The sequence below is a fragment of the Drosophila subobscura genome, chromosome O (genome assembly GCF_008121235.1).
Source record: "Drosophila subobscura isolate 14011-0131.10 chromosome O, UCBerk_Dsub_1.0, whole genome shotgun sequence".
Classification (NCBI taxonomy): domain Eukaryota; kingdom Metazoa; phylum Arthropoda; class Insecta; order Diptera; family Drosophilidae; genus Drosophila; species Drosophila subobscura.
This window is the reverse complement of record NC_048533.1, coordinates 13,531,578-13,546,698: the sequence shown is the minus strand read 5'-3', so window position 1 is coordinate 13,546,698 and position 15,121 is coordinate 13,531,578. Positions and strand designations below refer to the sequence as shown.

Genomic DNA, 15,121 nt, shown 5'->3' with positions numbered 1-15,121 from the left:
AAAAACAAAGTTATTAATAAGAAAAACAAAACCCAAAAATAAAATAAAAAGCCAACCAAAGTTGATGTGACTTTAATTACGTGACAGCGCACTTGGAATGGAACAACATTGAAATTGTATTAAATATGTATGCAGTTATGGCCGGACCAGACCGGGCCACATATTGACACAGATACACGCACCACAGGCCGCTCTTAGATACAGATACAAATAGAGTGAGAGAGAGAGAGAGAGAGGGACAGCGAGAGCGGCAACTCCACAAATGGACACCCAGGCGAAACATAAACCGAAACCGCAACTTTGGTGGTGACGCAATTTACAAATAGTTGCGAGCACACAAATTTGTATTTGCAAACGGAATTCTACAAATATAAATAATAGCCGGCAGTAGCCAGCAGCAGCACACAACCGACAGCACCAACAGAAGTGTATCTGCTGGATACATTTGGCTTTGGGCTGAGATTTGCACACGGAGCGGACGCGCGCTGGCTGGCTGGCTGTCCGTCATCGCATCGAATCGCATTGAATCGCACCGAATCGCATGTGGCAAGGTGTAATTTACCCTTCAATCAATGCGCAACAAATTAGTTGGCAATGTGCTGCGCAGGCGCACCTCGATGTGTGCCTGCCTGCTGGCCCTCTCCTCCTTCGCTTCGCTTCTGCTTCGAGCTGCGCCGTCGCTGTCTTTGTATCAGTTGGCAGCACATTTGGGTTAACAATTGGTTAACTGTACACTGGCCATATCGGGGGCTTGTGGCTATATGTACATTCATACATTCATATATCGGTGTATGAGTGTGTGTGTGTGTGTGTGTGTGTGTGTGTGTGTGTGTGGGTGTGCGGGCTTGTGCCGAATGACTAACTGGGCGCAAGGTGGTTTTTATACTCTGTTAAAAAAGCATTAAAAATAACTTTGTGTGGCATGGAGGAAAGCAAAGAGGAAAGCCAACTGTCCCAATAAATTATTATTTGTGTACGACGGTGCATATAATATTAATGACTTTAATACAATTAATTGCATATATTTGAAATGATTTTACAGGCCCCGTAAGTTTTGTTTTAAAGCGAAATAAATTAATAATAATCGCAAGTATTTCCAAAAGCATTACAATTAAAATCAGCGCAGAAATAGTAACAGCAAAAATTCAGAAAAATCTATAAATATGGCCAGAAAATACTAGAAAAATTAAAACAAAAGCAGAAAAGGCAAAAAAAAATACTTGAACTAATATGTACCTAAAATAAGGTAACACAATAATCTATCAAATTTACCATTTAGAATATTGTTTTAATATTTCGTTGTTACAGATTTAATTCTTATGCGTGTCACGCGTTATGCGGAAGCGCCTCACGGTCGTTCTGCATCTCTGACTGCACGTCAATGTCTTCAAATATTAATGAACGAATGAGAATTCCTCATGCATGTTTTTTTTTTTTTTAGAATGTTTCCAAACACCATTCTTTATTTTCAACATTTTTCGCAACTATTTGGGAAAATGATTAATCACCGATTTATTTAAAATTTAAAATTAGTTTTTTTTGTCGAATTTCAAAAGAAATTAGGTGTTGTGTGCCGCTAAAACCGTTTATTTCCTTGATTAGTGCTAGTCTTTAGTTTGTTTTCTGTTGTTGTCTGTTGCCTTTCTGTGAGCAAAACAAAAACATAAAACCAAAGAGATGTTGATCATGTTGTAGTTGGCAGGTTAACAAGCAAACCCGAGCTGGCCCGCACAGCCCGAGGTGTGTATTTATGTTGGAACAATCTGCAGCGAATTGGTGCTTCCTTAATTTACCATGTTAATTGCTCAAATTAACACGCAGATAAATCGCAGAGAGCGACAGACACAAGTCAACAAACCCGGCCACAACTTGTTGCACTTCAAGGCAAGGCATTTCCTCCTGCCAGCGGCCACAGCATGGCCAAACAATGCGTCCAGTTTGGTCAAACATTGGCAGCAAACCATTTTCGTTTCCCACCTTTCCGCCTTCCCACGTAACACAGCAGGTAGTAGCAACAACAACAACAAAAACTGGCAGAACGTGCTGGTAAAAATAGAAATAGCCGCAGAAACGACAAATTTTTCAAGTTTAAATCTAAATGCGGCTGTAAATCGTGCCTGGCTCGAGATGGAGATGGAGTCTGGTATCTGCAGATACAGGTACAGACGCGGCTCTGGCCACAAGAAACACGAACTTAATAGAGTTAGAAGCGTGCTGGACACAAAAAGGGCACTAGCCTCGCTTCATAATCTTTATTTTAATCAGTTTTCTAATGGGGTCAGAAGAAAGCCTCAACTTCTCGTATTCTTCCCTTCAAAAATGTTTGTCAAACTTTAGACATTTGCACGACTTGTCGGGCAAAACATTTCCGAAAATAAACGGGAATAGAAATTGAGACAGCCGCTGCCATTCACGTGGCACGCGATTTCCGTGGCACCAATCACAAGCAAAATGCAGTCTGAAATGCAGCTAGTTTTGGGTTTTTCCGTAACAAGCGGCGTATGAGCAATAATAAGTGACATCAAATTGTTCGTTTTGTGAAGGATAATCGATCAAATCAAATAGGTTCGTAGAAAGGTTAAAGTTCAGTACAGAAAAAGGTGCACTAATGACCATAATTGGACTGCGTTAGAATTTATATTGGAAATATATCGATTCAACTTTAATAGTTTTGCAGTAAAATTTCAGAAAAACGAACGATGATCACTGCTGCATGACGCAAGAAAAGTATAACCGATGCCCAATTGAATTTTTGAAAATGTTCTAAGTCTAAAATATTGACTTAAAAACTTTTAAAGCACGAAAAGTAGAGCGCGACCTAAGGCCTGCGTCAGTTTGAACGCACTTTTGACCTTTTCAAAGTGCCGGGTTAAGTGTCATCGAAAACAGACAGAAATAACCGAAGAAGGGAAGTAGATAGTTGGTCGTATCGCAAGTAGAACCAACACAAACCCCGACATTTAGCTTGCTGTTAAATTTAAAACTTTAATGTCATGCACCAAAGAAAATGTGAAGAAAACGCATGCATGCGCCTGGTCTGGTCGCCGCCGCCGCCACATGGCAACATTCCGCGGAGTCCCCCTTCTCATTTGCTGCTGGGGTTAGGGGAAAAGGGAAACGACAGCGGAAAGCGCGAAAATATCACAAAACAAACAAAAGCCAGCGGCAGGGGAAACAGAGGAAAGTGCACGTAAACAGCGATAGCCCAAAGGCAGATGAATGGGAAGAAAAGAGAGATAGAGAGCGAGAGAGAGAGCGCAAGAAGAAACAATAAGACAGGAAAGCTTGCTTTGGTAAATGAACGATTGGATACCCTAGAACTGAGAGAGTGAGAGAAGTCTAATCTTATCTCTTTGTTAATCTTAACAGATGAAGATGAGAGCTGAAGATAAATTCTCATTCGGTTTGACAATTATTTAACATCAAATTTGATGCACAAATGTTGTTCCAAACAATTATGTAGATTTATTTAAACATTCAATTGAATTATCTATTTTAATTCTAAATATTCTTGAGTTTGTTTGCTTAAAATATCTCATCAAACCCCAAATACCCTGTGCTAATAGCATTTCCGCATTCCGTTCGGCAGGCGGCGGCAGGCAGCAAGCATAAAATCTTTGACCAAATTTCGTTTCGGAAGATGAAATGCAACTTTTCTGCTATTACTTACAGTATTTTTTTTGCATTTTTTCTGTCACTCTTTCTAGTATTTGTGGTGCCCATGCAAAGACCCATCCCGACTTCCCAATAACTCGCTTTCATCTAACCCAAATTTAATTGTAATCAAAATGAAGCAGCAGCAGAAGCAGCAACATCAGCAGCTGGTACTGCTGCTGGTGGCTCAAATGAATCTGCAACTCGTTTGAATTGGAAAGTGTTGCCAATTTGCCCCCGACGATGGCTAGCTCCAACGGCGATGAGGACTTTAATTGTGCGCTTTATTAGCGCAATTTATGCCCCGAGTTGGCTCAATGCTCCCCCAGTGGTGGACCAACGGCTCGTGCTGCTCTGGAGCTCCAGCTTCGCTTCGGAGTCTGTGCCTCTCCAGTTGATTATTATTTTCAGTGATTGCAATTTTATCTTATTTACGGCAATTACGCTCTAAATTCAATTGTTACGAAATTATGATGATTTATTTGTATATAGACTTCACTGTCTGACTGTCTCTTTGCGATTGTGTGTTTCTGTGAAACTTTTCAATCTACCCAGGCAGCAGCAACAGCAGCAGTCGCATAGAAAGTAGAACAGGGCACGAGAGTGAGAAAAAGCAAACCCAAACAATGGCACAAGGCAATGACAAACCCCCCGCAAACACACACCAACACACACAGACACACACGAACCCATCAAGGCAAGCCGAAAATGAAAACGGAAAAAAACAGCAACAACAACAGCAGCACAAAAGCCAAGTGATAAAAATTGAACTAAGGCTTCAGGGAGCACCCTGTAACGGTGCGGAAGTGGGGGATTTCAGTTCGATGCGACTTGGCAAACGGTGAATCATAATCCCTCAAATTTAAGCGTTGGTAGACTGATTTATCTGATTTATCTTAACTTAATGTTGGCTATTTAAAGTTTTATTGTTGCTAATTTTTTGTTATTCGCAATTAATGAGTATACTCTGATCCACTCCACGCTCTCAATTCATACATTTTTTAGGCAAAAATCACATGACAATTGCAAACAGCGAAATCATAATAATATTTGACTTAATTTGCAAATAAATAAAAACTAAATTAAGGTACAGTATATGAGCATATATTATACCCAATTTTGTGCCACTTCTCAGACGGCAGGGGGGTTTTTACCTCCCCCACAGAGAGTATAAAATATTATGTGTGAAATTTCACAGTGCAACCGAGAGACAGACAGAGGCTAGGACCAGTCTACAGTTAAGCAAATGGAGGTACGCTTTTTTTAACTTTTGCTGGATTTCAAGGTCAAAGGTGGCTTGGGGGTACGTATGAACACAGATGTATCTGTTCTATACTATAAAGTCTGTTGCATTTGCATTAGCATTTGAAACAAACAAAGCCATAAACTTCGTTAAACTGAACAAACTGTGCAAATGTGTATGAGTCAGAGATCCCATTGAATGGAAGACAAGAGCTGATTGGCAGATAGGCAATACTCAGAAGAGCAATCGAAAATATACATTTGGAATAATATAATTGTATATTTATAGGACAGCTGCACGTATAGATTACACCAGTCGGCGGCAAAGATAGATTTCTGGTGGAGAAAGATTGGGGAATAATCTATTGAAGGGTCTTGGATAGGAAATTATGCCTGGGATTTATTGAAGGCGTTCGTTTCTTTTTTACACATTCAGTGGCATTTAAATCCATATTAACGATACTTAAGGAATAAAAATTAAGCGAATTAAGGTAGAAAATGCAGAAAAAGGAACGGCAAATTCTGGTAAGCTGAATAATTCTCCGGATTCTCCGATCAGAGTTGAGTTGGGCATGTAATTGACAAAGATTGAGACTTGAAAAGGTCTTCTTCTGCGTAAGTTTCAAGCTTTCTGAAACCCTTAATTCAAATATATTCTAAAACCGACATTAATGCACACCAAACCCAATCAAAAGAGTTTGCAAGCTCTGCCAATACCGACAACTTTTTCAATTAGTTTTGCTCTCATTTTGCTCAACGTTGCTCGTTTCCAAGATAAAGCAATTAGCAATGTAAAATAGAAAACAAAAGTCGAGGCAAAAGCGAGAGAAAAAAGAAAGGCAACCATTTTGGTGGAGAACTTAATTAACAGACGACGGAATGTGCACCCCGAGCTCGTGTGTAGTTCGTGTATGTGAAGCCTGTCTTCAATTTAGCTTTGAATGGAGTCGCCCGCCCTGACCAAATCGCTTTGGCGACAAATTTCACCGCACCACAAAAGAAATACTTAAACAAAACAACAACAGCAAAGGAAAACAATACAAAAAAAATGGCTGAATCAAACAGCAGTAATGCAAAAAACGCGAATGAAAACGCAGTCAAAAACAATTAAAAATGCCAACAGAGCAATGCAAAAGCCAAACAATGACGACAAACGGACCGGCCAGCGACAGTAACAAAAAATTGTTTAAATATAGGCACACAGACAGATACAGATATAGACTGGCATATGGAGAACGAGTTGAATAACAATAATTGCCGTATGGCTGACCCGACTTAACCAAGGGAGTAGACCCGAACATGGGTGTAGGGTGGAGAAAAAATATTCCGACTAGGGGGATACCTGCTGCAGCAGGAAGCAGTCCAAAAACAGCAAATAAAAAATTAAATTATATGCCATACTCCAGTTGAGCATCATGCACACGTCATGCCTTTTGTCTCTTTTTCTGCACAAAAGAGCGTCCAACAAAACTCTCAAAATTACAATAAAATATGGCTAAAGAAAAATAGATTTGCAGAGAAATTCATATTATTTTTCCTTCCAATTTGCAGGCCTTTGTATCCATATCTTTATCCCAAATATCTCGAGGAATAAATATACTCAAAAATCGACAACACACAAAGTACCACAAATATATAAGTATACCCTTTAAAATCAACAAAAGCCCGCATGGAAATGCCTGCAGTTGAATTCATTCCCATCAGAATCAGACGCGAGGGTGGAACTACTCCACCTCCAGCTTTAGCTTCAGTTCCAGTACCATGTGCTGCGAACCGCGTCAAGACCGTGCATAATCAATGCGAGATGCGAGAGAGGGCGAATTAAATGACACACACAAACACACACAAGGGAGTGAGTGAGTGAAGGCTGCCCCAAGACCGAGTCAAGTACTAGTAGAAGAACTCTAGGGCAAGATAAGAGGCTGTTCTATTACACGTAATAACAGTATTTGTTGAGATCACTAAACGGAGTCCCACCATCGCTGAGAGCAGACAAAGACAAACAACAAATTATTGTGTTGTAACAATTAAAAATTAACCAGTAGTTAGTTGTTGCTTAATTAACAAGATAAACACAACGGAGGCCACTGGGAAGGAGGCAACCGTCGCAACAACGTTGTCGTGGTCATTCCATGGCTTGCCTGTATAATTAGCCAAGTGAATGCAAAAGAAGGTTACCACAAGCTGAATTGGCTTGTGCAAGTATGTGGCCAGACAGAGACCCGACGAGAGGGTGGTTTAAGTGCAGTGCAAAAAAAACATCATGCAGGTCCCCCCCACCTTCAACGCATGGAATGGGTCAAATTATTTCTGTTGGGAAAGGTTATTACTACGATGTGGGTGCTACACGTGTACATTAGAATTAGAGGTGGATGAACTCAAAATTTGAACCTTTCAAGTCAATGGAAAGAATGATTTATGCAGTCATTAATTTTACAATATTATGTATTGGAAAATGTGTTACAATAAAAACATAAGTCGAATGTTATGCAGGAGATAGAATTAGATATTCGTTCCACTTCAGGGGGTAACAATTTCCAATAGGAGAAAGGAACATCATACAATGGAAATAATATGAACAATGCTGCGTACTTTCAGAATTATTATTATTACAAATATAATAAGAATTTATATAAAAAATACTTTTAAGTAAAGGATTTTTAAATATCTTTATTTTAAGACGATATTTCTATTATTTTTTTGGATGAGTAAACACAAAATAACCAATACTCGAACACATTGACATAAATATAAATATTTTCCACCCTTTGCCTTTTAAAGATTTCGTTCAAATCCACTCTCCAGTTTCTAGAGCAAAATTCTTTTTAATTTTTTAAGGGTTTTCCCTTTTCCTTGATCCCCCGAATCCAGACCAAAATATGACTAATTTCCCATCTTCTTAAACAGCCATTCAAAACTCAAAGAAACTTCTACACGATCGATATAAAATAAACCTCTTAGTCTGATAAAAATCCAAAATCCGATTTAATGTGACTCTGACTTCCGCCAGCAGTTTAAGACGACGATTGATATGGAAAGAATTCAATTTATCAAAGCGTAATCGGGTAACACGGAACCAGAGGGGAGGTGGAGATAGTCTGTGGAAGATACGCACCATTTATCTAGTTAAATCTCATTGAAAGCGGGTCTCGGCGAGAATGTTGAAGCGGCACTCTGTGGCATGCCACTGCTGTTGGTTGATTTATCCAAAATGTGAAGGCGTTTCACTTTTTTAGTTGATATTTTTTGGGTATCTCTGATATGTCACCAAGGCTTAATATTTGCCAAAAAACACACACAGAAACACATGTAAATTTGTATCTTTTAATTTCTCAATTTCTTTTCTCTCCTTTTTTTTAGCGCTTGTTGTATAAGAAATTTCACTTTTTCTGCGTTTTTTGGATGGGGGGTTTCGTAATCCACGTAACTTCCAACTTAGTAGAGTGGCAAAAAACAATTTTGTATATATTTAATTTGGTATGCAAAATGAGAGCACAGTATGCGCGAGAGGTTTAATTTATTCCGTAACGCGCAGCAAAATGTAGAACGCGATCGAAGCGCGTCTTACTCACAGACACACATATACAGATGCAACACACAAACACACACGAACGCACGCACGCGACAAGAATGAAGGTTGAGACTTGGGGCTGAGGCTGTGATTCAGATTACGCAGAATCTTCGCTCTTTTCTTGTGGGAAAACCACACGTGTGTTGCACAAAGAACCGAATGTATCTTGCAGATGCACCAAGTGCAGTTTCTAGAAAAAATTAACAACAATTCCTTCTTGCGATCGAGATCGGGGATTTTCGTATTTAATTCATAAATACTTTTTTACTTTTTAGGTGAAACGCTTTTGCTGTTGTTTTTTTAGCAAAAATATCAACGTAATTTTCCGAATTTCAGCAATAATTCGACACTGCTTTTCTGTTTGTTGTTTATTGTTGGATTTATTTGTTAACACTGCACAACAAATTTCCCATTCACAATATAACAACATTGCCCATTCACAATATGACAAAATTGCCCAGTCACAATGGATCGGCTACAAAAGAGAATTTCCCTGACCGTTCAGCAACAGCAGATAATTTCCCTGAACGTTTCACCACAATTTGAGTATGGAGAGCAAGGTATTTTTGTATGGAATATTGAGAATATACTGTAATACTTTTAATAATGTCGAAATATGGAAGTTATGATTTCCACTGCTCATCAGCAAAACGCAAACTTGAGCATTTCACTCCCTCTCTCTCTCCTTTGTGCTGGCAACTTTATGGCGCGCTGAATATCCAAGAGAGAGCTAGCGAGAGAGCGAGAATTGAGTGAAATCCCCGCTAACTAACTGCTAGCCCTGACAACTAGCATGACTCATGAGTGAATGCAATGAGTGGAACAGAGACAAAAGAAACTTGGAGTGTTTTTGATAAACAGTTTCCATATTTCAGCGTTTCCAGAACTTGCAAAATGTTTTCAAGCTTTAATTTTTTCTGAAAAAAGCTTTTTCTGGATAAATATATATTCTGCAAAATATTATTGTCATTTGTTGAGTTAATTATCATTTTGAGTGTTTGTTTAGTCAGCGAGCTGAATAAAGAGCTTACAGCTGGAGAGAGCAGGTCATCAAAACGAAATAAGAGAGTGAGAGATGGCGAAGAACGAAGAGCGCAGAGCAACAACAGCTAAAGAGCACTCTCAGCTGCATGCTGCATTCTCTTCTTGTTGGGGATCATATCGTAAGACCTTCATGCAATGCCACACTTCTTAGCTTCTGGTTTTTCGTTTTGTTTATTTACGCACTTTGTTTGTTCAATGCATTTAATTTGTAGGTAAACATTTGCCCCTTACGGGCGCCCGCTTAGATGTAATCAATTACAGATAATTACTGGGAGCCTCAGGCGGAGTGCAGAAGAAAGAAATAAAGAAATCAAACGAAGGCAGCGGCCGTGTAATGTGTGGCAAAGGGTAATGCACTGGCCAAGAAGACACCACGCCACACCACCAGAACCAGAACAGATAGCCATAGCAACTAAGTACAGTGGTCGCTCAATAAGAACACTTGAAAGAGGTTGAAGCTGCTGTAAGGCATAATTTCCTGTCTAAAAACTGCATTCAACTCATCTGAGTGTTCTTCTTTGTGAGCGATTACTGTGCCTCATTAGTTTTTATTATGGTGTTGATGTTGCAGTTCCATACGGAGGCAGACACAGGCCCCAGAAGCAGACATCAGCCATCCCCATCAGAGCCATGGACAAGTACAGCAGAGACTCGGACCAAACAGAGAGACCAACAACAACCAGACAAACGCTCGAGTGACCCACTGTCCACTAGCAGCGGCCTTTCTTATCTCTCTCCCTGTGCTGTCCCTGTCCCACTCGCTCTCGTGGCTTTAATTACACGCAAAGGCGAGCACAAAAGGAAGAAGTCAAGACAGAGACAAAGACCGAGAGAGAGAGGAGCGACTCACATGAGACTCCTCCACTGTGGTGCGAGTGGGACACATGAAGGGCACACAACACAAACACAAACAGAACGGTTGCCATGACTCTGTACCGCAAAAGGTTTAATCAATGACCCGCTCTCTCTCTCTGTCGCTGTATCACCCTTGCTCTCTCAAGGGGTTTGTTTGCCCCTACTTGAGTTTCGAGTCGCGCTCACATTTTGTTTGTTTATTTATGGAAAATTGATAAGACAATCATCGTACGCTTAAGCCCTTGGTTTTATTGCCTTTCATTTCCATATACATTTTAATTGCCTTGCCCTGCCCTGCCATGCCATGGCTACCAATACCAAAACAGACTAGACGGCGCAAACAATCCTTGAATATGATAATGTCGCCTCTATCGTATCTATGGCACACATTTTAACGATCTGCGCATATCTCTGACGTGATACTTATGATGGTGTGTACACCGAAAACCATAAAATGTGCGAAGAAATGCTGTACGGTGATTATAGTTAAAGGCAAACAAATTTTGCATTAGATAAAAAATATATTTATGTAGGTATGAACAAGTACAGTGAAGGCTCTGTCTAAGGAAGGACAAACTCTACATATTTTTAGAACTGTCCAAAATCGAATGAAATAATTGTTGAGTTTCGAACCAATTATGATCCAAATCACAAGTTTGTTTACGAACTCCTGAGATATTTTTTCCATGCTCCATTATTCCCCCCCTAATTTTCCCAACTTTAAAGATACAAAAAATCTGTAAATGTCAAATCCTAAAGCATATTCCCATCCTCTTGATTGCTGAAAACTGTTGAAAATGTTACATTATTATAGCCAGAATTAATACTTGGCTTTCCAACACAGTTATTGCCAGATCTTTGTTTGTTTGTGTGCAGAGTTTTAGATCTAGAGAAACAATCCATAGGGGACTGCTTTTTGCCAAACATGCAACAATATAGCCAATCATATGCTGTAATCGCATTGCCTAAGACCAAATGATTTACCCCACCCCAGATTGAAAATTTAATATGAATAATCAAAACGTAAATGACACGGCATTTAGGTTCACTTAAGGAACTGGTTCTAATACCAGACGTAGTCCGCTGTCGTGCCTGGAAATTGCTACCATCACCGTTTAAGGTTTCCACCTCAATAATTAATTAAAGTCAAGTGTGTTTGTGTGAGCGTTGCAACTTATCAGTTGATTGCCGGTGTGCACACAACTAAAGCAGGCTAAAACAAGCGCTTATCATTTTCGAGCAAGTCTGTATGTGTGCCGAATGCCGGCGAGTATAAAAACATTTCTAACAAACCGGCCTCAATTCAGTTTGAAAGCGTTAGCGGACCACCAAACTGTTCTTCCACACTCCACACACAAATTAAATCTCAAAGGTAGGGAGACATTTGAATCTAATTACTTTTAAATGTGTGTTCAAGTATATATTTAATTTTGTAATTGCTTGCGGGAATTGTCACTTTGATTATCATTCAAAAAACAATGCAAAATAATTCCCATTTTAATAATTTGTTCATCAATTTTTCAGATGTCCTACAAAGTCGAAGCGCTGCCCGACTCTTATGCCGGCCTGGGCGAAGGCCCCCACTGGGATGTGGCACGCCAGAGCCTGTACTACGTGGATCTGGAGGTGGGCGTCATCCATCGCTACGACTACAAGCAGAACAAGGTGTACAAGGCCCAGATCCAGGGCGAGGAGTTTGCCTCCTTCATTCTGCCCATCGAGAACAGGCCGCAGGAGTTTGCTGTTGGCTGCAACCGGCGCTGTGTCGTCGTCCAGTGGGATGGTGTCGCTCCCGTGGCCAAGGTCCTGCGCACCCTGTTCGAGGTGCAGCCGGGTCTGGTCGATAATCGCATCAACGATGCCAAGACCGATCCCCGGGGACGTTTTGTTGGTGGCACCATGTGCTGCACCGGCGACATTTTCACGCAGTTTAAGGGCGAGCTCTACGACTGGCAAGCCGGCGGTGAGGTGAGGAAGATCAAGGGCGAGGTGGGCATCTCCAATGGCCTGGCCTGGGACGAGAAGGCCAAGAAGTTCTACTTCATCGACACCAACACGCTCGAGGTCAATGCCTACGACTACAATGTGGAAACGGGCGCGGTGTCCAATCCCAAGGTCGTCTTCGATCTGCGCAAGATCCGACCCAATACCCCGCTCTTCCCCGATGGCATGACCATCGACACCGAGGGCAATATCTATGTGGCAACCTTCAACGGTGGCTCCGTCTTCAAGGTGAACCCAAGGTGAGTCTTTGCGGAGATTTTGCCATTTTCCTGCTTTTATATTTTACCCCTCCAAACAGCTCTGGCAAGATACTGCTGGAGATCAAAATTCCCACCACCCAGATCACCTCTGTGGCCTTTGGGGGCCCCCAGCTGGACATTCTCTATGTGACGACAGCCAACAAGTTCGATCAGCCCGTTCCCGCTGGCACCACCTACAAGGTGACCGGCCTCAATGCCAAGGGCTATCCCGGTGTCCCCTTGAAGGTTTAGATTAGATTGAAGTTATATATTATATGGATTTATTGTATATACATCGAAGTCTATTAAATGTTGTTTATTTTTATAAGCGAAAAGGAACATTTTTGTAGATGAAGTTGTAAAATATTCATCGTTTAGTTGGTTTCATGACATGTGGACATGACGGTCTACCGCCGATGTTTAAGCTTTTGCAAACATAATCACAATCACAATAAATACATATGAAAAACGGTTAACCAACAAAAAAGTCCTATTGGCTGGCAGAAATCTCTGCCCAAAAAGGCAGATAAGTGAGAACCACTTCAGCGTCGGAAATTACTCGTATATTTGTGGTGAAATCGATCTATCGGTGGGCGGAGTGCGCCCTTGGTGCCATTTTTGTAGGACAAAATGTTCCGATCAAAGTCAGAGAGAGCGAGAATCCCAGTGCCAGCTCTAGAACTCTTGCAAATTATTTTTCTAGAGGCATTTGTTGTCGCACTCTTAAAGCAATACAAGTATTATTACTTAATTGGCCAGAACAGATACGAAGATGGTCTTCAAAGGTTGTATTTGTATGTTTTAATGGCGGCATCTCTAATCTAAGGCCATAAACAGATTGTCGGTGTATAAAACTAAACTATATTTACACACATAAAGTCAGGTGACAGATATAAACAATTTAACAAACAAATTGAAGCTTCAATCCTTTAAAGATACATTTTACTGCCTGCTAAATTAAATTTATATTTTACCGATTTACCGAAAAAATATTTGTTCTACTTTATCTAATCACAAAATATTCAAAGATAATATGTTCAGCTTATAAGCTCTTAGATAGCACAACGATTTGTTAATAAAAACAGGGATTAAAGAGTTATTAATTAAACATATAATATTCCGTAAGGAGTGCAAGGAAAACAAACACTAAAATACCAAATGCCAGAGATCTATCAATAGAAAATAGAACTGCATTGCCCGCCGCTTTAGCATTAATAGTGTTTAAAGGAAAGTAGTTCAAACAGCCAATTCTAGAAATTCTTTTCATAATAAATGTCTGTTATACAAAATTTCCACAACTCTATTGGTCGTACCAAATGTTCTAATAAATATTCTAATAAATAAATATAAATAATTTCCAGCAAGACTAAATCCAAAGAAATGCAAAATAAAATGACAAATCAGAACAGAATTTCCGCAAAATGAAAGCATTCAGCTTGAAATTGATTTAACCCCAATAAATAATAAATATACGTATACATATTTAAGGCAATTGAAAGAGGGCACAATATGGATTGTAAAATGAAATGTAAACAGCAGAGTGAGTACTCTTTCTCGAAATTATTCGTGGGAATGATTGAGGGATGGGATGGGACGGAGGTCCCTGGCCCAGAGGCAGCTACGCAAGCAAAAGTATTTCCAGGGAAAAAGAGGCAGAGGATGGGAGATCGTTGGCACACAATTGTTTGCGCTGCACCCAAAAAAGAAAACAACTGTCTCACAATAAATGTATGGATATGGGTAATAAAAGATACATTTATTCAGATACAGATACCGTATCCATATGCGCATTGTTTGACGACACGAGAACGCCACACAGAAACAGATACGCAGAGACAGATACAGATGCACACATGGCAGCAATAAACAGAGAGAAAGACAAGAGCAAGGGCGAGGGCGAGGCTGGGGCAGGGAAGCGCTTCGCTTGGAACCTGCCACTTAAACCGCAATCAGAAACAAAATTGATTTAAATTTGAAAATGTAAACAACACCCTCGCCTCCTGCCTATGACAATGTCTGGGATGGAGGGGGACCACAGCGTAATTGTGTAACAACCGCAAAGGCTGGCAACTACTACTAGTTCATGACCATGGAGGGATAGATATAGTACAGTGCATATCGGCACTGTGAGAACCAACAAAAAGAGTCCTACTTTTGGAAACTTATTTAGAGTCTCCTTAACAGAAAAGACTCACTAAATAATTTTTAGTTTAAAATTACGCGGAAGAACTTGTGAGTTTTATGTGAGGCTTTTAGTCGATTTTCCATAAATTTGTAAAGAATTTCCATTAAAGTAATGTAATCCTTTATCGGTAATTATATTGAAAATATACTAAAACGAGACATCAAAGAATAGCAATTATGTAGAGGGAAAAACTAAAGTAAGTTCTAAAAATCTTAAACTTAGCTTTATCTTATTGATTTCAGAAATGAAACAAAATTTCAATTTCCCTGAAATCTTCATCTGCCAGAACTAATTTCGATCTGCCTTATACTTTCCGGACACACTGTA

General features: G+C 40.0%; 2 protein-coding genes across 5 annotated transcripts in view; one reads left to right on the top strand and one right to left on the bottom strand.

The window, feature by feature from the left end:
- LOC117896534 overlaps positions 1-15,121 on the bottom strand; it is a 60,867-nt gene that overhangs the window by 43,170 nt on the left and 2,576 nt on the right. The window contains exon 1 of one of the 4 annotated variants that reach the window (XM_034804915.1): positions 8,012-8,851. The exons of the other annotated variants lie outside the window; for them this stretch is intronic. Within the exon in view, the coding sequence (XP_034660806.1) occupies positions 8,012-8,014 (3 nt within the window). The 5' untranslated portion in view covers positions 8,015-8,851. Of the gene's footprint in view, positions 1-8,011; positions 8,852-15,121 lie in introns of those variants that run through there. 4 annotated transcript variants of the gene reach the window in all.
- LOC117896538 (regucalcin) lies at positions 11,661-12,948 on the top strand. Its single transcript, XM_034804921.1, has 3 exons — positions 11,661-11,738; positions 11,891-12,609; positions 12,669-12,948. Exons 2-3 carry the CDS (start codon positions 11,891-11,893, stop codon positions 12,859-12,861), a joined length of 912 nt encoding a protein of 303 aa, XP_034660812.1. The 5' UTR covers positions 11,661-11,738; the 3' UTR covers positions 12,862-12,948.

Bases quoted from the DNA above. Each gene is read 5' to 3' on its own strand.
- LOC117896538 (XM_034804921.1), top strand. From the start codon at position 11,891: ATGTCCTACAAAGTCGAAGCGCTGCCCGACTCTTATGCCGGCCTGGGC. The intron at 12,610-12,668 runs GTGAGTCTTTGC...CCCTCCAAACAG, and splicing joins GTCTTCAAGGTGAACCCAAG to CTCTGGCAAGATACTGCTGG.